The sequence below is a fragment of the Urocitellus parryii genome, chromosome 4, assembly GCF_045843805.1.
Source record: "Urocitellus parryii isolate mUroPar1 chromosome 4, mUroPar1.hap1, whole genome shotgun sequence".
Classification (NCBI taxonomy): Eukaryota; Metazoa; Chordata; class Mammalia; order Rodentia; family Sciuridae; genus Urocitellus; species Urocitellus parryii.
In genome coordinates, this window is record NC_135534.1 from 12,946,052 (window position 1) to 12,973,020 (window position 26,969).

General features: G+C 38.0%; 1 protein-coding gene across 1 annotated transcript; it reads left to right on the forward strand.

Annotated features, from left to right (window-relative positions):
• The first annotated feature begins 187 nt into the window (after positions 1–187).
• Positions 188–22,550, forward strand: LOC113198801 (membrane-spanning 4-domains subfamily A member 4A-like). Its single transcript, XM_026411645.2, has 7 exons — positions 188–268; positions 6,679–6,838; positions 13,944–14,063; positions 16,434–16,490; positions 18,770–18,925; positions 19,589–19,690; positions 22,274–22,550. The coding sequence occupies exons 1-7, from the start codon at positions 249–251 to the stop codon at positions 22,343–22,345; spliced, it is 687 nt and encodes a 228-aa protein (XP_026267430.2). The 5' UTR covers positions 188–248; the 3' UTR covers positions 22,346–22,550.
• The last annotated feature ends 4,419 nt before the right edge of the window (positions 22,551–26,969 follow it).

The following is a 26,969-nucleotide window of genomic DNA, read 5'->3' on the forward strand; positions in this document are numbered from 1 at the left end:
AAGCCGTGATCACGGCTTTTCAGTAAATTGCACAATAATAGACACTCCCATATTAGGAACAATAAAAAAGGAACTAGTTGTCATTCTCAGAAATTCTCAGCATGGCCTTTCGGATTCAGAGAAGCCACTAGAAAAAAAAAAAAAGTGCAGATTTAATCTGAGTCAGGTGTGAAGTGGGAGGAGGTGATTCTAGCTTCACAGAGAATCAAGGCACTTCCCTGGAGCCTGGACCCCATCAGACCCAGCACATGCTGCAGGCTGGAAGAAGGTAGGTCCAGGGACATCCTTCCTGGGCTTTTGGACTGATGGACTTTCAGTTACTGGTTCTTAGACTCCTGGGAATAGGAGAAAGAATGAGACAGGTCACATAGCACACACCGGTACTGTGGATCGGGGAGGGTTGAGTGCACCTTGAAGTGTACATCTGGTGCATTGGAGGAGTAGGTTTGCAGCACAAGATGAAGACGGTCAACCACCTCCTAAAGTCTAAAGCTGGGTGTGTGTCGGTAGTTTTAGTTATTTTTGTTCTCTAACTTTCTGGACTTTCAAAAAACTGTAAGCACATATTTTCAATGTTTGCTTAATCAATCTATGTACCTTTAAAACACTCATTCTTCTGTAGTTTTCATTCTCTGTCTCCAAACTTGTCATTTTTATAATGTGACATTTAAAGAAAAGATCTGCCACTTGCAGAATCTGGTGGAGAGAGGGCTTGGGGTCAAGGCAGAGTCCTCAGCCAAATGCACTTACAGTGAATGGTCCTGCCATAGTCTGTGGCCTGGCTTAGTTCTCCAGTGGTCTTTGTCACCATGCATGGCACACCCAGGCCACAAACTGAAGTTGCTCATGAAGAACTATGCGGATGCAAAATTCTTAGAAGATTCTTAGCTTTGTGGAAATCACAAAGAAGATTGGGGGAAACTACCCAACGCACTCTCTTTTTAGAGAGATGAAAGAAACCTAGAGAGGGGAAATGACCTGCCCAGAATCAGACTCGTTCATGAAAGGGCTAGGACTGTACTGGATTCTAGTCCAGTCTGTCTCCCTGCCCAGGTCACCATTTCTATATCACCACCATTTTCTTCAAAAACAAAAACAAAAACAAAAAAACCCATCCAGACACAGGCCTCCTTTGGGGTCTCATATTTTATAAGTTTGTCAAAGGTGAGTCTAGACCTTTAGACCACTCTTTTCATGCCTCCTTGGAGATGGTGACCCATAAGGGGTGTCAATATAAAAATAAGGACACAAAAGGTTGGTGGTCATGCATATCCACAAGGATTTGATAGCCAATAGGAGATGAAAGAGTTGCCCATGTGTCTCTATCTCTGTACCAGGAGCCCAAGTAAGTGCACTGTTACCGCCAATGGTCTCCCAGAGGTCACAGGCCATGCGGCAAAGTGTGTGTCAGATCTTCCCCAACCTGGAAGAAATGTTGTTCATACTATCCAAGGGTCTGCATTTGGGGTTTTCTTGATATTTGAAAATGAAGACATTGATCATTGGAGTGTAGACATACATTTTTGTCCTTGGGGAGTTGACTTGTCCTGGGTCAGGACATGTGGATTTCTGTGATATGAAGGTAGGAGCTCCTCCCACGGCCAGAGTCTCTTAGAAAGACATAGAGAGTATCAGCCTTCAGTGTCCAGAGCCTGACCTGTCTTGGCCGAGCATCAAAGTCATTTGAAAGCAGGTTTTGATATAACGTCTTTGTCCTGGGGAAGCCTGCCATCTTACTAGAGAGGCTTCAAATACAGAAGAGTCACCAGAGGTGTTTATAAATTTCCTAAATCCTCTATCTGAAGATAGACCCCACAGGCAGAGACCCCACTGCATAAAAGAGAATAAAATAAAGTACTCGTTCACCTAGACTAAAACGAATCCTCTTTAGTTACTTCATAGCCCTTTTGCTTCTGTGGTGTAACAGGGAGGTAAGTTGAGTGACTCATATGCGGGGGGAGCTGTGTCTGAATGGAGGCAGAGACTGCGTGATACTGTCGGTGCACTTACGAGAAGGGTCAATGTTGGGGTGGGATGTTCTGCTTATTGTTATGAAGCAGACAGAGATGCAATTCATAGGGAAATTCCTATGGATGGGACCAACAGGCGGAAATGCCCCAATATAAGAATGAAATTGTTGCTTTGGAAAAAAACTAAAATAAGGCCAATGCATTAGAGATATCAAAAGTAAAAAGGAGAGATAGCAGAGGGACCCGTGACTGTAATGTCAGCTACTTAGATAGGCTGAGGCAGCAGGATCGCAAGTTCAAGGCCAGTCACAGCAACTTACTGAAACCATGCCTCAAGATAAAGTTTAAAAAGCCCATGTGTTCGGGCAGGGGGGTGTTAGGAAAAAGAAGGAATGGGCTAGCTCAGTGGTAGAACAGTACTGGTTTCATTTCCCAGGACCACAGAATAAATAAGTACATAAATGAGAAGAGAAGTTCAAAATAAGGCTAGGGTAACAAAGGTGGACAGAATCAGCTGAATTTCTCTTATCAACAACTTTAAAAATGCTTAACTATTTATTAATAGTGTAATACAAAGGAAGTGTGTTAAAGAAGAGGGTGACCTATAGAACCTTACCCTCCTCCCCATGATGTATATTTTTATATCACAATTGACGTTTTTCTACATTGTGTGTTCCCTTACAACTTGCGTCACCATAGTTATTTTGGACCATTTTAATTTTTACCCAGCATATGGGTGATATGAATGATGTATGCACCACCATGATAGTTTGTTCTGAATGTGACTATATGTCTACCTCTGCCAGTGGTTTTTTTTTTATACCTTCATATATTTTCATGATAGTATTTATCCTTTAGTTTCTGCTTGAATAGCTCCATTAACTACTTCCTGTGTGATCAGTCTGGGGGTAATAAGTTCCCTATTTTTGCTTACCTGAGGAAATCTTTATTTTCCTTGATGGAGAGTTTTTTCTGGTTATACTATTTTGGAGTTGCGGTTACTGTCTTTATTTTAGCGCTTTGACTTTTTCATCCCCTTCTCTTCTGGCCCTCAGGATATTTTTGGTCAAGAAATCCACTGATGTGTAATCAAGATTCTCTTAGATTTGACTTGCTTTTTCTTTTGCTGTTGTAAGAGTCTATCTTTGTCTCTGACTTTGATGTTTTGTTTATAATATGCCCTGGAGAGGAGGTCTTTGGTTTGAATCTCTTTGGGGAACTTTGAGCTTCATGGATCTGGATGTCCATTTCTCTCCCTGGACTAGGAAACTGTTCATCAATTATTTTATTAAGTGAACTTTCTATCCCTTTCTGTCTCTTCTCCTACTGGAACTCCCATAATGTAAAAACTTGTTGTTAATGGTATCCCACCAGTATCTTAGATTTTCTTCACATATTTTTATGCTTCCCCCCACTCTTTTCCCCCTTACAGCTAATTTTCCAAGATGTTTTCAAGTTTACAAAGTTTAAAATTTTGCTTTATCCAGTCTGCTGTTGAAATCTGTTGTACTTGGGGGTGGTGGTGGTTAATTTTATTTATTTATTTTTTTTTGACAGTAGAATGTATTTTGACACATTGTACACCCATGGAGCACAACTTCTCATTCCTCTGGCTGTACATGTACTGATTACACCAGTAGTGTACTCATACATGTATATAGAGTAATAATGTCTGTCTCATTCCACCATCCTTCCCACCCCCACAGCCACACCCCTCCCGTCATGGCCCTATGCACAATCCAAAGCTCCTTCATTCTTTCCTACCTTCCACCCCCCAGTATGAATTAGCATTCTCTTAACAGAGAAAGCATCTGGGCTTTGGTTTTGGGGGATTGACTTATTTCACTTAGCATAACATTCTCTAGTTTCATCCATTTACCTGCAAATGCCATAATTTTATTCTTCTTTAAGGCTGAGTAATATTTCATTGTGTATATATACCACATTTTTTATCCATTCATCTTTTGAAGGACATCTAGGTTAGTTCCATAGTTTAGCTATTGTGAATTGAGTTTCTATGAACATTGATGTGGCTGAGTCACTACAGTAAGCTGATTTTCAATCCTTTGGATATAAAGCGAGGAGTGGGATAACTGGGTCAAATAGTGGTTCCATTCTTAGTTTTCTGAGGAATTTCTATACTGCTTTCCTGAGTGGTTGTACCAATTTGCAGTCCCACCACCAATATCAATGAATCTTTTCCCCCACATCCTCGTCAACACTTATTATTGCTTGTAATTTTTAGAATTGCCATTCTGACTGGAGTGAATGAAATCTTAGAGTAGTTCTGATTTGCATTTCTTTAATTGCTAGAGATAATGAACATTTTTTTCATATGTTTGTTGATTGGTTGTATTTCTTATTCTGTGAAGTGTCTGTTCAGTTCCATAGCCCATTTATTGATTGGGTTATTATTATTTTTTTTGGTGTTAAGTTTTTTGAGTTCTCTATATATTCTGGTGATTAGTGCTCTATCTAAGGAGCATGTGGTGAAGATGTTTTTCCTTTTCTGAGAGAAGCTTTTTAGTTTGAATCCATCCCATTTATTGATTCTTGATTTTATTTCTTGCACTTAAGAGTCTTGTTAAGGAAGTCATGTCCTAAGCTGACATTAGGAACATTTGGCCTACTAGGTGCAGGATCTCTGTTCTAGTGCAAAAGTCTTTGATCCACTTTGAGTTGATTTTTGTGAGAAATAGAAGTTTAATTTCATTTTGCTACATTTGGATTTCCACTTTTCCCAGCACCATTTATTAAATAGACTATCTTTTCTCCAATGTATGTTTTTGATGCCTTTTTCTAGTATGAGACAATCACATTTATGTGGTTTTGTCTCTATGTCTTCTGGTTTGTACCATTGGTCTACATGTCTGTATGGTTACCAATACCATGCAGTTTTTGTTACTATTGCTCTGTAGGATAATTTAAGGTTTGGTATTGTGATGCCTCCTGCTTTACTCTTCTTGATAAAGATTGCTTTGGCTATTCTGGGTCTCTTGTTTTTACAAATGAATTTCATGGAAATCTCTTGTATTTTTAAATTTGATTTATTGAAGATTTCAGTTTTGAGTTTCTGTTTGGTTCTTTGTTTTATATATATATATATAATATATATATATATATATATGTTGTTTTATATAATATATATTATAACATATATTATATAACATAAATATAAAATAACATTATATGTTATATAATATATTATATAATAATATATTCATATATAATATTAATATATGATTAATATATAATTAATATATACTAGATTATATAATCTATACAATAGATTATATAATATATATTATATATATATATATATATATATATATATATATATCTTTAGTTTTTTGTTCAGATCATGAGTTGTTTTTCTGATTTCATTGAATTGTCTAAATTGTCTACCTATATTATTTTGTACCTCTGAATTTCCTTAAGTCTATTTAATTCCTTTTCAGGAAACTCATGTATTTCTATTTCTTTGAGTCAGTTATTGACAAATTATTGCGTTCTTTGGAAAGTGCCGTATTTCCTTGCGTTTTCACATTTCTTGCGTATCTGTGTGGCTGTCTGCACAACTTTTGGAGCATCCACATCCTCAACGCTTTACAAAGTACTCTTAAAGGTCAAGATTTTCACCTGCACATGAGTCTGAGCTGGTGGGATGGGCAAGAAGCTCTGGTTGGGGATAGTGTTGCAGGCTTCATGCAGTTGCTTCAGCTGTGTGGAGCTGAACGGGATCTTACGAAACTAATGTGTCCCTTGAAACTTTAGGAACATGTTCTCTCACTGAGGCACAAGTAGATGCAGATTGCAAATGAATCTGGGGGTCTTTGAACTTGAGGGACAAACTAGCAGCTTGGACCTACAGGTTGGGGATCTTCACTATGCATCGGCAAGTCAAGATTTTTTTTTTTTAAAGAGAGAGAGAGAGAGATTTTTTTAATATTTATTTTTTAGTTTTCAGTGGACACAACATCTTTGTTTGTATGTGGTGCTGAGGATCGAACTCCGGCCGCACTCACGCCCGGCGAGTGCGCTACTGCTTGAGCCATATCCCCGGCCCCGAGATTTAAGGCACTATAATAAGACAAGAGATTTAAAATGTGGTGTCAAGGGCATGACTCTGAGTCTTAAGTTCCATCCTCTAAGTCTGGAGTTTGTAGAACAAAATTCAAGGTTCCATAAAACACACTCACTAAAGACAGACAGTGGAAAGACTTCTAGTTTGGAGAGTGTACCTATGTTTCAATAAGAAAAAGGGGACTATAAGATACTATAAATGGTAATGCTGATGATTCTGGGTAGCTAACTACTAATATTAAAGTGATCCTTCAATGGAGAGGTGGCTATAACCAATGGAATAGGAAAAATATGGATAGAGATCAGTTCGATCACACTTGAAATATGAAATTGAAGAAAATTTCCTAATTTGGGGGTCCAACATATTTACCTCGGTTCTCTCCACATTTTCCTATCTTCAACACTAGGATCTTGACATCACGTGGTCCTTAGATTCTCTCTCTCTCTCTCCTTTTCTCCTTCTCCCCTTCTCTCCTCTTAATGTGTTCCTTTTTATGCCTTCCTTTCTTAAATAGCTATCATAATATAGTTCAGAATTTCCCCTTAGGGAGAAAGCTGACTCACACTGACATGCCCCTCTCTAGTCCCACCCAGGTCCTTATCCTGAATCAATTTCTTATTCTAGCACTGTTTCTGCTGCCGTGATAACCATGCAAGGAACGGAACAGACCTCCGTGGAGGGTGGCCCTGCTCTGCAGTTCCTGGAGCAGGTAACTGCTCTACGCTCCCAAGTGTGGAAAAGGATGCAGAAGAAGTTCTTGAAGGGTGAACCCTTGGTTCTCGGGGTAAGTTCAGTCCCCTGTGTGAGAGAAGACCAGGGGTGTAAACTCACACCGGATCAACCCAATGCCCAATACTATCCCAGGAACCTTGTAGTTTACCCACCAGTCCTAGAGTCTTCAGTGTTTAATTTTCAGGTCTAATCATTTGAAAAAATTGTTATGGTACTCTGTCACATCATGTTTCTGATCCAGCTACATTTAAAGTATGGTGACTTTAGGTCCATTCCAGGTGGTGGGTCATCCAGGAGAGTTCTATTTCAGCCCAGGGGAAGAACAGCTGCAGAAAGGGCTTAGTGGGCTAGCCGAGGTCCTCGCCACTAGCCTGTCTGGTAGTAGACAGACCATTTGTCCCTTTATCTGTCTCTCTGGTTCCTTTCCTTAGCCTGATTCTCAGATGGTAAAGAATATTTTATCTTCCAAACACTTCTACCTGGAATCTCAGATGGATGTGGCTAAAGAAATGGAGAGTTTAAACATTGCCACTATAGGGCAGGTTAAGGGATGCTGAATACAGATGTTTATTTTTATCCCAACTTCAGCTGGGCTCAACTAATTGTACTTTATATTCTCCCCCACCCCCTTATTCAATTTTTTTCAATTTTGGAAAATGCTTATTTATATTGACATATAAAATGTCTATTCTTAATATATTAAAAGGTGTTCTTTTTTTTGGGGGGGGTATCAAGGATTGAACTCAGGGGCACTGATCCACTCCCCAGCCTTGTTTTGTATTTTATTTAGAGACAGGGTCTCAAAAGTGAGGCTTAGTGTCTCACTTTTGCTGAGTCTGTCTTTGAACTTGTGATCCTTCTGCTTCAGTTTTGGGGTTACAGGAGTGTGCCACCACACCAGGCTTAGTAAGTATTCTTAAACAGACTTTTTAAACAGGAATTTTAGTTTTATAGAACACTTGAGAGGAAAACACAGATATATCCCATAGTCACTCTGTGCCCATACATGCATAGTTTCCCATTATCAATCTCCCCCGCCAGTACATTTTTTACAATTGATTAACTTTCAGTGACAGATCATTATAATTCAAAGTCTGTAATACACATTAAGATTCTCTCTTTGGACAAATATATAATGCACATATCCACCTTCATAGTGTCAAAGTAATTTCCCTTTTCTGAAAATCCGCCATGCTCTGTGTACTCATTCTTTCTTCCTCTCTAGCCCCTGGAAACTGCTATTGTTTTAATTCCTCTATAGTTTGCCTTGTTCTAAAACTCATACTACTGGAATTAAATATCAATTTAAATTTAATGATTTAATTAAATGACAAATTAAATAATTTAGCCTTTTAATGTAGATTTCCTTCACTTAATATACATTGTTTCCTCCATGATTTTTTTATGACTTGATAGCTTGTTTCAATTTAGCACTGAAAATATTCCTTTTTCTGAATGTACCACAGTTCCTTTTTACACATTCTTCTATAAAATGATATTTTGGTTGCAAATGTCAATAAAGCTGCTATGAATATCTGTGTCTGGGTTTCCAATGGTCATAAATGTTCAACTCATTGGAGCGAACACAATTGCTGGAGTATATGGTGTTCAAGTCCATTTTGTGTTGTTAGAACAAAATACCTGAGGCTTGGTAACTTAAAAAAGAAATGAGTGTATAGGGTTTACCCTTGTGGGGGCTGAAAAGTGAAAAATGTATTACATTCTAGTGAGAGTTCCTTGGCTACATCCAGACATTTTGGAGGAGGATAAAGAAAAATGGCCATATGTAGAGGAGGCCAAGTACATGCCGCACCTGAATTTATAACAGTTTGCTTTTGTGAGAGCTACCCCTCTCTTCAAGTCCAGTAAAAACCCCTTACATGGATGGTTCCACATGAACTAATTACCTTTCACAAGGCCTCACCTCTTCAGGGTCCTGCCACCTCAACTCTACCACATTGGAAACCAAGCTTTCATCACCCAAATCTTTGGAAGACAAACTAAATCCGAATCATAGCATATTGTAAGAATTTGTTCAGTTTTGTAAGAAACTGCTGAATTCCTTTATCACTAATACAAATAATAATAAATGCTGGTGAGGATGTAGGGAAAATGGATTTACTTAAAGACTATAGAACTGTTAATTAGTAAAACCAGATAAAAATCAGCATGGAGATTTCTCAAAAGACTAGGAATGGAACCACCATATGACCCAGCTATTCTACTCCTTGGGATCTATGCAAAAGCATTAAAGTCGGCATACCATAATGAATCATTCATACTCATGTTTAGAGCAATACAATCAGGGGACTGGGGTATCCATAAATGGATGAGTGGATAAAGAATAGGTGTAAGTGTGTGTGTGTGTGTGTGTGTGTGTGTGTGTGTGTGTACATACATATTGAGTATTTTCAATGCTAATTGAAACAAGCTATCGAGCCAGGGAAAAAAATGGAGGAAACTTAATGTGTATTAAGTGAAAGAAATCTGCATTATGCATACACACACACACACAGAGTGGAGTTTTATTTAGGCATAAAGAAGGGCCAAATTATGTCACTTGATGGAACTAGAGAACATTATGTTCAATGAACTAAGCTAGACTTAGAAAACCAAAGGTCATATGTTTTCTCTCATATGTGGAAAATAGAGAGAAAAAAAGGGAAGAAAATGAGGGGATCTCATGAAAATAGAAGGGAGGCTACAGCCAGTAGAGAAAGGGGTCCAGGGGAAGGGATGAGAAGAAAAGAATGTGAGGTTTGGGCAAAGAAGCTGACTAAATTAGGTCATATGCATGTGCAAATGCGTAACAATGAGCTCACTAGGATGCATAAGTATATTGAAAACGAAGACCTTAATTTAAAGAGGAACTGTTAAGCTGTATTCCAAGTGCCTGTGCCATTTTGAACATTTCCAACCAGCGGGGAGCCACAGTGGGTGAACAACGTGGATAATGGGTGAGCTCCCGGCTGTTTGGCCTCCCCTCCAGCATTCAGTGTTGTCAGCGCTCTGGGCTGGTCCCAAGAACAGTGTTTAGTGGGATCTCCTCATTGCTTTAATTTGCATCCCACCAATAACATGTGACGTGGAGCACCTTCATGCATGACTCTTCCATCTTTATATCCTTCTTGGTGAGGTGTCAGTCTTTGCCCCCCCCCCCCTTTTTTTTAACCAAGTTGTTTGTATTCTTATTGTTCTAAGAGTTCATATTTTTTATGACAATTCTTTGTCATCCATGTCTTTTGGGAATATCTTCTCCCAGTCTCCCTGGCTTGCATTTTCTTCTCTTGATAGTATGTTGTTTCTTCTTCTTCTACTACTTCTCCTCCTCTTCCTCCTCCTCCTCCTTATCCTCCTCCTCCTTCTTCTTTTGTAATGTTTCTTCTAATGAGTTATCCATGAGAGTAGAACACATTTTGACACATCATAGATAAATGGAGTGTAACTTCTCATTCTTTTGGTTATCCATGATGTAGAATCACACTGGCATGTAATCATAGACATACATAGGGTAATAATGCCTGATTCATTCTGCTATTTTTTCTTACCTCCAGTACCTTTTGCAGAGCAAAAAAAAAAAAAATTATTTTTGATGAAATTCAGCTTCTCTGTTCTCTCTTTCATTGTAGAGAAAAAGTCTCCCAAACCCAAGATTTTTGTCTATGTTATTTTTTTAAGGAATTTTATAGATTTGAGTTTTACATTTAGATATGTGTGTCATTTTGAGTTAATTACATTGAAGGATAAAGATCAGCCTACATTTAGTTTTTGCTTTCTAGTTTACTAGTAATATCTTTTCTTCATTGTATCACCTTTTTTTTTTTCCTTTTTCAAAGGTCAGTTGATGCTGTTTATGTGCCAGTTTCTGAGGTTTCTATTCTATTCCCTTGATCTGTTTTACTATTATTTTTTCCAGTACCACAGTGTCTTGATAAATGCAGCTTTCTAATATGTGCTGAAGTTGTATAGTGTTAGCCTTCTTACTCTATTCTTCATCAATACTGCATCTGCTATTCTGAGTCTTTCACCTTTCCATATAAACTTCAGAATCAGTTTGTTCATACCTACAAAATGACTTATTAGGATTTTTAGATTGCATTGAATCTGTACATAAAGTTGGGAAGCAATGAAATCTTGACAATATTAAGTCTTCCTGTCTATGAACAATGAATAGAATATCTTCTCAGGTTTATTTAATTCTTTGATCTATTCCATCAGAGTTTTATAGTTTTCCTTACAGGTTTTGTACAAGTTTTTCAGATTTACACATCACAATCCCAAATCAATACCTAAGTATGTAATTTTTAAGGTTACTAATTTAGATAGAGTAAGCCATGCTGAAGGCAGAATCTCAGAACTGAAAGACAAAGTGGCCAGCCTTGAATATTCAGCTAGTATCAAAGGAAAAAAATAAGTAACATGATAAGAATATGTAAGAACTCTGGGATAACATGAAAAGACCCAATTTAAGAAACACTGGAATTTTGAGGGCTCTGAGCTGCAAGCTAATGGAATGGATAAACTCTTCAAGGAAATAATAATAGAAAAAAATTCCAAACCTTCAGAATGAGATGGACATTCAGATACAGGAAGAATTCAGAACCTCAAATAGAGCAGATGAAAAAAGAGGCTCTTCAAGACCCATTATAATTAAAATGCTTAACATACAAAACAAGGATCAAATAAAAGCTCTAAGGGAAAAATGTCAGGTCACATTTAGAGGCAAACATTCAGAATCATATATCCTCCAAACCCTGTTATAGTCAGTTATGAGTTTTATTAGTTCCAGGAGTATTTTGTTTTGTTTTACCTTCAGACTTTTCTACGTGACCATCATGTCATTTATGAACATATTTAGTTCTTCCATTTCCTTTACTTTTTAATGTTAGTTTAGGTAGGACTTTAGCACAGTGTTGAAAGAAGTACCTTGCCCTTCATCTTGGTGGGAAAGCTTTGAGCTTCTCACTGTTAACTATGTTAACTATGAAGGGAGCTGTGGGATTTTTGTAGGTATTCTTTAGCAAGTTGAGGAAGTTCCTCCCCATTTCTAATTTACTAGGAGGTTTTTTTTAATGCCTATTCTGCATCGATTGATATGATCACATGATTTTTCTTCAGTTTATTGATGTGATAGTTAAGATTAATTTATTTTTAAATGTTGAACTTACCTACCTGGGATAAATATCACTTGTTACAGAAGATAGTTCTTTTTATACCTTCTTAGATTCAATTCAATGATGTTTTGTTGAGGACTTTAGTATCCATATTCATATTTTAGTAAGAATTTCAAAAGTGTTGACTTTCAGTTTTCTTTCTTCTTATTTATTTATTTGTTTATTATTTGGGGTAATTTCTGTCTGGGTTTGCTATTATGATATTGCCCTCTCTCATAGAATGAGTTAGAATGCATGCCCACTATTTACACTTTCTGGAAGATATTATAGAGAACTGGTATCATTTCTTTTTTAAGAATTTGTTAGAATTTGCTATTGAAATCTTCTGTAATTGGTACTTTCTGTTTTGGAATATTTAAATCATGAAGTCATCTTATTTAATGACATAAGCTTACTCATATCAGCTATTTCTTATTGTAAGTTTTGGTACATTATGCCTTGAGGACTTATCACTTCATCTAGGTTATCTCATTTGTGGGTACAGAGTTTCTTATAGTATTTCTTTATTAACCTTTTTATTCCCTAGGTTCTGCAATAACATTCTTCATTTCATATCTAATATTTCTAATTGGTATTCTCCTATTTCTTTCATCGACTGGCTAAAAGGAAATTGATTTAAAAACATTCCTTCTGGGTTCTTTATTTATCTTTAAAAACAGTTTTTCTATTTTTGTTGCCTTTGGCTATTGGTTTCATATTTTCAGTTTCATTGATTTCTCTTATGCTTTTTATTTTTTCTTGTTTCCTTTGGACTTAATTTGTTCTTTTTTTTTTCTGGTTTCCTAAGATGAAAGCTCAGGGGATTGGTTTTAGGTCTTTCATTTTTTCTTATGCATGCACACATGCAATGAATTTCCCTTTACACACTACCTTCACTACATCCCCAAGGTTGTGATACTATTTTCATTTTCTTCAACTCCTTCTTAATACCTTTTGCGCAACTGAACTCCAATTCCTCATTTTTATTTACTGTACTCAAATTTGTCGGGTTTCTGTTCTCTCGACTAAAAGGCTCAGGGGTTACTCCAGTTGAACTGGGCTAACTGGGCTTTGCAAAATAACCACACAAGAGACACAAATACCTTTTTGTTTGGGGTCGCTGTGACGGCTCCTCTGACCTTAAGGGTCCGCAGGAAGAGAGAGAGCGAGAGCACGCGATGACCCCTTTTATTGAGGAGAAGCTGTTCAAATGAGGCAAGGGGTCAGGTTTCAGGGGGCTGAGTGTATCTTCATGATGTCCACTGTCAGCAGGTTGACTGACACCTGGGTAGGCCACACCCAAGGGCACAGTAAGAGAAGGGGACACACACAAGGCACTTCCATGGAAGATTCTATCCTGAACAGGGCAAGGGGTTAGATTACAAAGGAACAGGTGAGCATAGCTTCACCCATGGGGCTGTAGCAAGACACACCCATGCACAAGACACTGATCCTAAAACCCAAGAAGGGTGGGGAAAGCTCTGCCACATTTCTGTGACTGAGCACCTCAGCACCCAGCCGGGGAGTGTGACTCAGTCACGGGCAAGGTGGGTTTCCCACACAAATTCTTTCCTCAGATCCCAAGAGAATGCCACATTTGTTCTCTGCCTCCATCTAAGTTTTTTTTTTTCCTTCAGGTTACCTCTTCTTGCTAGAATGATTGCTTCCTATGTCCTGTATGACTCCTGTTTGAGCATGTGACAAAGAGAACAGCCATGGTGGTAGAAGAAGCAATAAGAGTATCAGAAAAGTGCCCTGAGCAGGTTTTGGCATGCTCCTTCTAACCTTGAAATTAATGGGTCAATGATAAATATTCGGAGGAATAATTTTGATAAGTTAGAATATCCACAGTTCTTGATGAGAAAAAGTGATAAGAATATCTGGAAATTCATCAGACTATATCAAAAGATGGAGAATGAGGGTCACTTAGTGTTTGGATATGAGATAGCATGGTCACAATTTTGGTGGTGGATGATCTTTTTAAACTTTCTTTGTCATTTCTAGGTTGTGCAGATTATAATTGCCCTGATTATCTTCATCTTCGGGATAATAATGATGACTCTCGAGTGGTCCATTTATGGACCACTTACAGTTTCGGGGTACACATTTTGGGGGTCACTGATGGTGAGTAGCATATCTTCTGGAATAACTGGAGGTATCTTAACACTGTTGTTAATAAGGTCAGGCTTTGCATGGAATCCTACCCCAACTCTCTCTAGTAGTTCTAGAATTTTCAGAAAGGTATATTCTACCTTGCGATGACTCAGATTTTTCATATTTAAAGTGTCAATGAAAATACAAAACTCTTGGAAAGTTGGATCTACCAAATATTTAGTATGTATCTATTAGGATAGAGCATAGCAGCCTGTAACCACAGACTCAAATCAGAACGAATTGAAGATTGACAGCAAAAGACAGCAAAGACGGACCACAAAAAGTGCAAAGGCTAGTCAGTTCCAGAGCTGGTATCCTGTAGGGTAAGAATTTATCTGTCTGGCTGACACATCTCATGTTCACAAATGTGTTATATGTGTATTCTTAAACCAGCTGTGGGCAATAATAATGCACTTGCTAGTGTTAACTTGGACTAATCGAGAATCACTTCTGTATCTGTTCACCCAGCTCTGAATCTCATGGGAGTCTAAACAAAATGAGGGTGTTGTTAGAAAGGAAGAAGAGAAGACATAACTGATAGGCAATTTGTACTGTCGAACTCATCTTAGAAAACTGAGTTGCTGTTAGATAAGTTTTGTTTCACAAGTTTAATGAACGTAACTACAATTTATATTCGAATTTAAGAAAATTTAGAAATATTTCCCTAAAAACCCCACATATTCAAGAAGAGGGTTTTTTGTTTTTTTGTTTGTTTTTTTAGCAAATTGAAAGTGTAAACTAAGTATAAATTATCTTTTCGTCTACCAACAAGAGAAAGGTAAACTGTCTAAAATGCATCTTTGTTAGAACTAGGGAACATATTCAAGTGTTAAAGGATATCCACGTATCTATAAAATTGAGAATAAGAGAGTTTGGAGTTTTGTGAGAGACTTGCCTTTTTAATTTTTCTGTCCTGTTGACAGCTGAAGTGCCAGATTTGAAGAAGAGCAAATGCAGATCTTTTGGAAGCTGAGCTACACTTTATTTAATAATACCAAGGCCAAAAGAGCTTTTATGAAACTCTTCCACAAATCTGGGCTCCCTGCTGAGTGGCACAGTCCTGTCCCAAGTAATCACCACCAACTTCTGAGGGAGGATTTGTCTTCATAGCATGGATGAAGCAATCGTGACTTACGGAATTTAAGGACGTTTCCCAAGATCTTTTTGGTATAGGAATCATGACTTGAAAAGCATCAGTCCAGTTCTAGAATCAGAACATACCACTCTAACCAATCTAGTTTTCCACTTCTACTTTCATTTTTATTTTTTTATTTTTTTGCAAGACCAGGGTGGAAACCACCTTACCCAGTTCATGACTTCTCTGCATGTTCATTGGTTCACTGGGAACTACAGGATCTGTCATCAGAGGACTGCAGGCGTTTTGCCACCTGACAAGCCTTTGCTTAGTCAGGAGAAACATTTTTGCTGATACCTTCAATTATTTTCTCACCCTTACTTCCAAATTTCAGTTGAAAAGTGCCTCCCTTTTCTCCTTTATATGGTACAAGTTCAAAGACCAATTGTACACTTTTCTTATTTGGAGCCTCTTTAGGTCTTTAGTACAGCTGTGGGTCTTGATGAGAATCTTGGAGCACTATCCCCACTTTGGTCTATTTATTCAAGCTTGCTTTTGTTTCCTTTGGAACATTGTCGTGTTTTACTCATGTGTATCTTTTGCTTTCCTTCTGAAGTCTAGTCTTCTGAGATGCTATATATAATTTTTGCTATGCTTCATGACATTTTCTCATTAAGTCTTATCTTTTAACATACAAATAGACAAATATTTATAAATCATATATAATTTCTGGCACAGCATATCTGATACAACATATATAATATATAATGTTTTCCATGTGCCTGACTGAACTTTTAATAGTTAGTATTAGTTTTTAGATGATATTTTTGGATGTTTCAAATATAAATCATATTCATATGTGAATAAGAGTAAGTCTAACAAATTATTCAAATATTTTCTCACCTAAGTATTTTGGTTACTGTACTCAGAATACTATTATATAATAATCCATATCATTATCTTGATTTTAATTTTAAGGAGGACACCCTAGTATTTCCCCACTGAACATGATAAAAACTTTTAGGTGAAAACAGACATTCTATCATATTATAGAAAATACAGTTCTTCACATTCTATTAACCATGTTTAAGTCAATAGTAATTTTGAATTGTATTAAATGCCTTATCAACATTGTAAATAATAGTAGCAATTAATGTGATTTTCCCTTAATACCACAAATTTAATAAATTAATAAGTTATAGTAAGTTATAATTTCTGATATATCTTTAAAGTTTTTTTAACCACATTTTCCCTCTTATTCCTAGTTTATTATTTCAGGCTCCTTTTCAATTGCAGCAGGAAAAAGAACTACAAAAGGAATGGTAATATTTCTTTTCATTTTACTTCAGCATGGAAAGGGGAAGGATTTAATCAAATGTGCATTCTTCCAGAACAGAAAGCAAAGTTTGTTTCTTTGATTTAAAAACATCAAGAGATATTATGAATTTTACCTAGAAAGATCTTTCTTTCAAAAATGGTGGACGAACAATTGGCTGATGATAGAGTTACTGACATTGACCAGATATTTTGGCAGAGTAGTTGCTGCACAAATTGTTATGCCGATATAGGATATAGAGAATTCTAGAAAAGAAATGTCAGGTGGATTCAGCCATCCAAGTCTTGAAGCTTGAGATCCAGCCCACAATGACAACATCAGGTATTGGAGTGGACTAATCTTTATTGACTTACTGATGAAAATGAGTATTCCAACTGTATCCAGGAAGGATTTGAGTTTGCAAAAAAGGAAGTTCCTCAAGCACTATTACATAAGAAGCAGTGAATTTAAAACATAACTCTTGGGTCAGCATGTAAAAGGCAAAAGTCTAGATCTCAGCAAACATTTTACTGGCTAAGGGCCATATTTGAGTTTTCTTTGCTCAAGGATAAATTTTAAATTCTGGAGCATAATAAATACAGTCTTTCCAAATATGTCCTCCACCTACCTTCCTACCTTCTCCACCAGCTACCGCCATTAAAATGTACCTTGCACGACACGCACACCAAACCTCACACTTGCCCGAGCAATTTCTATTTCTATAAAAAGCTTCCATACCTTCTCCATGAGAAGAGAATACAAACAAAAGCATACACAGAAGAGAGACATAATATGAGAATAGAGGCATGAGAGTTGAGAAGCAGTTAGAAATGAGGAGAGGTCACTCACCTGTAGCAGAACAGGGGAGGAAATGGACGCAGGAACAGAATAAGGGACTTTGAAATCTCTCCTGGGGGATTGAGAGTTCATCTCTTGTGCCCATAGGAGTTATCTGAAGGATTTAATCTTTGTTTTCCACTTTGATTGGCACATTATAGTTATACATAACAGTGGGATTTTTATGATATATTCATACATGCACACCAATAAAACAGTATAATTTGATCAATTTCATTCCTTAATACCTTCCCCTTTCCTCCCCTCCCTCCCCCAGGTTCCCTGTTTCTATTCTACTGGTCTCCCTTCTATTTTTTCAACATTAGTTCTAATTAGTTATAGATGACAGTAGAATGCAATTTGACACATTGTATACAAATGGAGCACAACTTCTCATCCTCTGTCTGTACATGATACAGAGTCACTCCAGTCGTGTAGTCATATATATGGTAATAATGTCTGTCTGATTCTACCCTCCATCTCATCCCCACAGCCCCACCCCTCCCCTCACACCCCTCTGCACAATCCAAAGTTTCTTCATTCTTCCCCTGCAAGCCCCCCTCCCCCCAATATGGATCAGCATCCACTTAACAGAGAACACATTTGGCTTTTTGTTTTGGGGGATTGGTTTACTTCACTTAGTATGATGTTGTCTAGTTCCTTCCATTTACCTGCAGATGTTATAATTTCGTTTTTATTTAAGGCTGAGTAATATTCCATTGTGCACTTGTACCACATTTTATTTATCCATTCTTCTGTGGAAGAGCACCTAGGTTGGTACCATAGTTTAGCTATTGTGAATTGAGCTGCTATGAACATTGATGTGGCTGCGTCACTGTGTCACTGTGTATGCTGAATTTAAGCCCTTTGATTATAAACCCATTTGACCCATATAACTGGGTCAAATGGTGGTTCCACTCCAAGTTTTCTTTCCAAAATGGTTGCATGCATTTGCAGTCCAACCAACAATGTATGAGTGTACCTTTTCCCCCACATCCTCGCCAACACTTATTGTGGCTAGTATTCTTGATAACTGCCATTCTGACCAGAGTGAGAGAAAATCAGAGTAGTTTTGATTTGCATTTCTCTTATTAGTAGAGATGATGAAAGTTTTTTCCATATTTTTTTGGTCGATTGTATTTCTTCTTCTGTGTAGTGTCTGTTCAGTTCCTTAGTCCATTTATTGATTGGGTTATTTGGGATTTTGGTGTTAAGTGTTTTGAGTTCTTTATCTATGAAGGATTTATTCTTGGGAAGAACAAGATCATATTTTTGTTTCGGCAAAAATTTAGGATTGAAAGTCCTGAGGGAAAAGAGTCGATTTAAGAGATTATTGATGAAGATTGAGAGGATGAAATGGGATGGGAAAGAGGTGGAGGTTGAAAGAGATGGATGGAGATCTATCTGGGGATATTGTGGGTTGTTTAATTGATTTTCATTGCTTCCTAGGTCCGAAGCAGTCTAGGCCTGAACATTGTCAGCTCGGTGTTGGCTTCTACAGGGATGATCATCACTACACTTAATGTGACTCTTTTTACCAGGTTTTACTATTACTGTAACTACAATGAGATTTCAGATCATTGTGGGACCATGAAAACTTTTATGGTAAGTGCTTCCTCTTTTCCGGGGATACCGGGGTGGAAGGAAGTACGCAGGGCTCTGACCTTGGCAAAAGCAACCTCCATTAATTAGTGAGGCACTTTGGGAATTTGGATGTGGCTGAGAAATACAACGGTCCTTTATTGAGCCATCAGGTTCACCTCTCATTGCTGTTTGTTCTTCCTCTACATAGCATGAGGCCAACCGAGTAGAAAGCAATATCGACAGAGCACATACTCATCAAATAGCTACTGAGATGAGCATGTTTGCACCATTTTTCCTGTCTAATTTTAAAACACAGATCAGTGTGTACTATTATGTCCACTTAAAGAAAAAAATAGGAGGGCAGATGTCAGTTCCTATAGGTCCTCAGGGCTTCCTGAGGGAGCCTGATGAGGTTCCATGATCCTCTAGTAATATTTGAAAATTGTCTTGAACATTATCCTACCGGTGGCGATAAATCCAGCCACCTTCTTGACATGATTCCCAATGTTCAAATATCCTTCTGAGGACATTTTAGCCTCCATATCCAGCTCCGGACAAATTCTCCATCTTGGTTGTCTATCTTGACTACTTTTTTTTTTTTATCACTTACAATGGATTTGGGGCAAATAAGCTTGGACCCTCTCATCTCCGTTCCTTGTGTTCCTTTGTTGTGCTTTGTTTTAGGGTCTGGAGTGTGTGGTGCTTATTCTGAGTGTGCTGGAATTCTGCATTGCTGTGTCCCTCTCTGCTTTTGGATGCAAAGTGATCTGCTGCAGCCCCGGTGAGGTGAGTATTGGCCTTCCTTTGAAGGCGTCTATACCAGTTTTCTACTGCTGTGTGACTGACTTCACAGACCTGCTAGGAAAACCCTAGCAGCCGGTGGGATTCTGTCTTCTGCTCTCCCAGGAGGCTTAAGACAGCACAGGTTGATTACCTCAGTTTCAAGGCTCAAGAGTCTGAACACAGCTTAGCTGGGTCCTCTCCTTGGGGTCTTACCAGGATGTACTCGTGGAGCTGGTTGAGCCCATGGTCTCATATGAAGTTTCTAGCCCTCTTCCATGCTCATGTGGCATATTTCACATGAAATATGAAATACTTCTCTGAGGACAGCAGGACAGCCTATGTCTCAAGTTCTTTCAGTCTCTTCTAAAGGGCTCACAGGATTAGGTAAGATCCATCCAGAGCAATGTTCTTTTTGATATACTCAAAGTCAGCTGATTCCTAACCTCCTTACAGGAGTGTCACCTCCTCGAATTGACAGGTCCCACCTTTTACATTTTCTGTCATCTCCCAACAGTCCATTCAAATTAGGAATCCATCAGTGAATTAATATACCGATGAGGTTATAGCCCTGTGATCCAAACAGTTCTCCAAAGTCCCACACTCAAGGGGAGAGAATCACAAAAGTCTCAACTATTGGGTGTGATCTTAGGAGTCTGACTATCCCCCTTCAAGGGTATCCTGAGTCTAGATCAGAGACTTCTTCACAATGGAGCGGTCCTCCAAGAATGCCAGATTTTGTTTCTTTACTCAATTACAGAAACCTTCCCTAGACTACTGAAGAAATTCCAGGGGTTAAACTTCTTTATCCATTTTGAGACCTGCAGTAGATTCCGTCTCCTGCTCTCCCAGAAAATAATGACTCACACAGAGAGTAAGGCAAGAAATGGAGAGAAGAGACCAGGAAAGAGGTCCTAAAAAGAATAAGGTGGTGACAGGGGCTGGGGACAAGGTATTGTCTTCAAGGACACACCCTCAAAGACCTACTCCCTTCAACTAGATCTCACCTCCCGTAGTTTCCACCATTCCCTACAGTCCACTCAAATGATGAACGTATCAGTAGACTAATCCACTGATAAGGTTGGAGCTCCTTGGATCCGATCACTTCCTAAAACATCTACCTGTGAATATTGCTCTACTGAGGACCAAGCTTTCAATACTTGAGCCTTTGGGGAGATGCTCCAGATCCAGCCATAACGTTGATCGGGGGTTTCCTCTAAACATTGAGGGTTCCAGAAAGAAAGTGGCTAGTAAAACCCTAGCAGCTGGTGGGACTACAAATTGGTGCAACCACTCTGGAAAGCAGTATGGAGATTCCTCAGAAAACTAAGAATGGAACCACCATTTGACCCAGTTATTCCATTCCTCAGCATATACCCCAAAGACTTGAAATTAGCATACTGTAGTGGTACAGCCACATTATAGCAACTCAATTCACAAGAGCTAAGCTATGGAAGCAACCTAGGTGCCCTTCAACAAATGAATGGATAAAGAAAATGTGGTACATACACACAACGTAATATTACTCAGCCATAAAGAAGAATGAAATTATGGCATTTGCTGGTAAATGGATGGAAGTGGAGAGTATCATCTAAGTGAAATAAGCCAATTCCCCAAAACCAAAGGTTGAATGCTCTCCCTGATACGGGGATGCTAACTCACAATAAGCGAAGCGGGGTGAGTAGGGAAGAATAGAAGTACTTTGGATTAGACAAAGAGGATTGGAGGGAAGTAAGGGGGAATGGGAATAGAAAGCTAGTAGAATGGATCAAGCATAACTTTCCTATGTTCATATATGAACACACAACCGATGTAATTCCACATCATGTACAACCAGAAGAGGAAGTTGTACTCCATGTATGTATAATATGTCAAAATATGTTCTATCGTCATGTATCACTAAAAAGAACAAATAAAAAATAAGTAAGTAAATAAATAAAACCCAGCAGCTGCTCATTAGCTTCATTACACAAAGGCCCTGGGGCAGCAAAACTCACAGACAAATAGAGAACAACAATTTAATGAGACTGCTCTTGGGGTTCTCATTTCTGTTCTTTGTGCCTCTTTGCCTTCTTTGGAGGCTCCCAGGCCACACCACAAAAAGCACCCCCACAGAAGAGACAGGAGCTAAATCACCTGAAGTCTCATAGTGGGTTTTGCCTAATTAAGGCCTGAGAAGTGTGAGTTTCCTGATAATTCCTGCCACCCTGGGCCAGTGTGGGTTCGGTGGGGCTTTATTGTGGCAGCAGATCCTGATTTGGGTGTGCACTGTCATCAGCACCAGTAACCTGGCTTGGAGGAGCAGCCCGGCATTTCCCATAGCACCTGGGCTAGGGGTGACTCCTCAGGGACCATCATCCACGCATAAGATGGATCCACTCTAAGGCTCAGCCCCAGCCACCACATCTCAGGCCCAGAGCATCCCTGGGTGAGGCTCCTGGATCCAGCCTGGTCTGAGGAACGCCTGAGAGCCCACCAGGCTGCTCTGGATGGAATTCAGAGAAGGTGTGGACGCTGCAGATGACATAAGTGGGTGGGGAAGGGAGGTGGTTTGATCTCTCACCTGCGGCATTCTCATGTGTTTCACAGGCCCTGTTCATTCTGCCACCAAACCCTCCCGTGACAGATACAGCAGCTTGTGCACCTTTTAAGGAGGTGTAATGCCACCATCAAGAGAAAAATGTTCCAGAAAATCTATTCTTACTTTAACTCAAGAACGCAATTTAGAATCCCACTCTGATTTGTGTGTGTGTGTGTGTCTGTGTGTGTGTTTATAAATTCAGAATCATGTTCTCATTTTTCTCCAGGAACTTGACAACTCAATCCTCTGTATCTTTATCAGAATATTTGAAATTAAATAAATAAAGCATGCATTTAAGGGTAAGAAGAACTTGGACTTTTTCATTTATTCTCAAGACTTGACATATAGGGATTAAACAGGCAAAGAAACTGTGATTGCTGCCGAAATGAGACAGCTGGGACACAGATTCTTTTTCCTTCAAGAAATTTGAATACACGTGTCTCCCCACTTTTTCTTTCTTTTTTCCCATGAAAAGTGCCACGGGATAGCACATCCAGTCCTTGCATGTGCCTGAGTATTGCATATAAGTACGTGTGGATCAGATACAACTCATATTTTCTCTCCCTCTCTCCTGCTATTTCCTACTAGGCAGGATTGAATTTTAATGAGATTTGTTTCCAGTTCCATATACAGGATTATACAATACACCATTTTTAATAAATATTCATCAAATATACTTGATTTTGTTGTTACAGAGCAAAAATAAATAAAATTAAAAGCAGTTCATTCATGTGTTACCTGCTTCCCATTCAGATGCCCATATTTGTGACAAGAGACTTCAGTATTGAGGTCAGAAAAAAGAGTAATGTGCTAAAGAATGTGAGCTTTCTATACAATCAACCTAGGGTTTTTATCTTGAAAAATCTCATCTCTTTTATTTGCTATGTGTCTAACCATGGACAATACTACAAGATTTCCCTGTGCTTCATATTCATGGATAATAACATCACTTGGCTCACAGTCCTGTGATAATTGCTTGGTATAATGTAGGTAAAGTCACGAGGACTCTGTCATATACTGAGTAAGCGTACCAGGGATTGAAGTCAGATTCACTCAACCACTGAGCCACTTCCCCAGCCCTATTTTGTATTTTCTTTAGAGACAGGGTGTCACTGAGTTGCTTAGCACCTCGCTTTTTCAGAGTCTGGCTTTAAACACACAATCCTCCAGCCTCGGCCTCCTGAGCCAGCCGCTGGGATTAAAGGTGTGAGCCACAGAACCTGGCTTAAAAATTTTAAACTATACATGTACATGAATATATGTGCACATATATTACACAAGTATAAATTCATCATTTAATTCAACACAGATTCACAAAGTGTCAATGATGAGGCAGACATTATTTTAAGCATATGAGAACACAGTTGTAAATAAGATAGATAATACCCTTCCCTGTTGGAAGTCATATATTTGTGGGGAAGGATACATATTATACATAAGCAATTCAACTGTTTTCCTAGCTTGTTATAAGCTAGGTGGAATATTTTTGTGTCTCTTTAAAATACATTAGCACTTAGTCTCTGATGCAGTAGTAGTATGAGTTCGAAAACTTGTGCACTGTTGGTGGAGATATAGATTGGTGTAGCCAGTATTAAAAAAAAAATACAGAGGTTCCTCAAAAAAGAAACCCTCATGACCACAGCAATTCTTGTTCTTAGCATCCACCCAAAGGATATGAGATTCGCAAAACTTAAGGAAATCTGAACTCTTGTGTTCATTGCAGTATTATTCACAACAGCCATGAGATGGAAACAATTAAGTATGCACATCAGCATGAGTGGATGAAAGGACCTCCTGCCATGCGCTGTAGTATCCCAAACCTGGAAGGCATCGTGCTAATCGAAACTAGCCAGGCAGAGAAAGGGAAAAAGTATATGATCTCATTTAGGAGAAAAATGTCGAAGGCAGAAAACCAAACAGTAGTTATTTGGGGTGGAGGGAGGGGAGAAGGAAGGAGATGGGGAGATGTAGATCAAAGGACACAACCTGGTAGATATGTAGAGATGTACAATATGAAGACTTTGTATTTGGGTAGATTTCATCTGCTCTACAGACACACACACAGGTAATTATGTAAGATGATAGTCATATCAATTTGTTTCACTGTAGTAATCATTTTTGTTTTATGTATCTCATAATATCACATTGTATAACAAATATACAGTGAAATTTATAAAAAAAAGAAAAGTATTTGACTTCATGATAATTGATCCCTAAATCCCTTAGTATATGTTTCCTAGGAATAACATTCTCCTATACAACCTGAATACTATATTGTGTCCTAAAAATGTAATTACATATATACACAATGGAATATTACTCAGCAATTAAAGAAAATAAAATCATGGTATTTGCAGGTAAATGGATGCAGTTGGAGAAGATAATGGTAAGTAAAGTTATCCAATCCCCAAAAACAAATGGTGAATGTTCTCTCTGATATAAGCTAACTGACTCATAGTGGGGTAGGGAGAGGAAACATGGGAGGAATAAATGAACTCTATATAGGGAAGAGGGGTGGGAGGGGAAGGAGGGGGCAGAGGGTTAGCAATGATGGTGGAATGTGATGGACATAATTATCCAAAGTTCACGTATGAAGACATGAATTGGTGTGAACATACTTTATATAAAAACAGAGATATGAAAAATTATGCTGTATATGTGTAATAAGAATTGTAATGCATTCTGCTGTCATGTATTTAAAAAATAAAAGTAATTAAAAAGTTAAATGGGAAAAAAGACTATAAAATGAAAATGAACATAAAAAATGTAGTTACATACTAATATACTACATAGTTTCTATTAAAATGCCCTCCATTGTTCCCAAATATATATATATGTATATATTAGCAAAAAACTACAATTAATATGTAATTATATAACACACACATATACATATGTGTGTGTGTATATATATGTTTTTGTTTGTATATATATGTTTTTGTATATATATATATATATATATATATATATATATATATATATATCACTTGTATATTTGGCTACTTTGTCTCTTTTTTCCAGAAAAGTAATTATTTTTTTCCTCAAGCAATTCAAGTTTATTTGTAGATTTTAGTAATAATGTTGGTAAATTAAGAAATTATAAGCACAATTTGCCCAAATGAAAGCATTTTGAATAAACTTCTCAATGATTTTTTTAGAATTAATTATATATTTTTTCATGTTTCATTGGTGATGATTCTATTATATAATTTGAATTTATAAATATCCAAAGGAAGTTTTAAAGAGTAATTATAATTAACCCTTTCTAAAAGAAAAGTATTTATAACAGTACATAATAGAGTAACAATTCAAACTCAACTATTTTTCTTTTTAATTGGAGCATAAAGCTGAGACAATTCTTTGTACCAGGTTAACATGTGACTTTTTGGTTTTAAAGGTGAATGTACATATCAAACATAGAAATTCACCACTAAAACTTTGTCATTACCTCCCAGACTACCTTGACATTATTCCTCTATTTCATAATTGACAGATTCCCACTACTGGTCACCTGGCCAACACCTTTTATTTCTGGAACTTAACACTTAGTAAATTATGGACAAAGAAACATTGTTATGACAATTACTTTGTCTCTTAAGATTCCTATAATCTAGACTCTTAGATCAGTTCCCACCCTGTTAGCTAGCTTGATTTTATATTTTTGGTCTTTTATCGCTTAATCTGTTTTTAAAGTCTGAATTAGTTACTTTATAAAATGTCTCATATCCTGGAATTTTTTTGTTGTTTTGGCTCCCCGCCCCCACAAGTTCAGGTTAACATTTTTAGCAAGAGCCCAAAATAGGTGAAGTAATTTACTTATTAATTTTCTATTGTACCAGATCAGGAGGTTTATACTATTGGTTTATTCCATTTTTTGCTAATGCTAACACCACTTTAACCACTTTGATCACATGGTGAACGTGGTGTTATCGACTGAGTTTTTGTATAGTCCCTCCCAGATTTGTAGGCTAAAACCCTAACTTCCAGTGGGCTGTCACTATGAGACGGGGCCTTGGGCAGCTGATCAGGTCATTAGGGTGGAGCTCTCATGAATGTATTAGTGCCCTTGGAGGAGACCATGGAGAACTTTCTTTCTCCTTTCCACCAGAGGAGGACACAGCAGGAGGACCCCCATCTGTGAGCCAGAGTATGCTCAAATAATATGTATGAGGCACAAATAAGAATCAATTGACGTGAGGCTATTACTTCTATATAAAAAAAATTTTTTTTTTCCTCATTTGGGTTTATCCTGTGATGAGACAGAAGTCTTGACTATCGTGACTCCATGTTGTTTAGTAACTCCATTTTGTAAAACAGCCATGTCAACCAGAAAGGTCACGACTGGGACAAGTTGTTTTTCTTTTGGTTGGGAAAATCCTCAAGAACACAGAAGTATCTAACTGGGCTCTGTTTCTGTAACTGGGATGACTGGGCTGATTGTGATTGGCTAAGCTTCCCGCCACCTGACTGCAATCTCCCGCTTCTGCAACCTGGCTTGCTTGCATTAGCTAAACCCCCAAACATTCCTTTTGTGGTTTTCAAGCTTAAAAGGAGCACCCTTACAATTGTTCGGGGCTGATCCAGAACAGACTTTTTATGTTCCCGGTCAGTCGCCGAGGGTGTGCTTCAATAAAGGCTTGATTCGATTACATGTGAGTGGTCTGGAAGTCAGTTTATGAAACCCCAGGACGTAACGATCCACAT

Bases quoted from the DNA above. Each gene is read 5' to 3' on its own strand.
- LOC113198801 (XM_026411645.2), top strand. From the start codon at position 249: ATGCTGCAGGCTGGAAGAAG. The intron at 269-6,678 runs GTAGGTCCAGGG...TTCTTATTCTAG, and splicing joins ATGCTGCAGGCTGGAAGAAG to CACTGTTTCTGCTGCCGTGA. The intron at 18,926-19,588 runs GTAAGTGCTTCC...GCTTTGTTTTAG, and splicing joins GGACCATGAAAACTTTTATG to GGTCTGGAGTGTGTGGTGCT.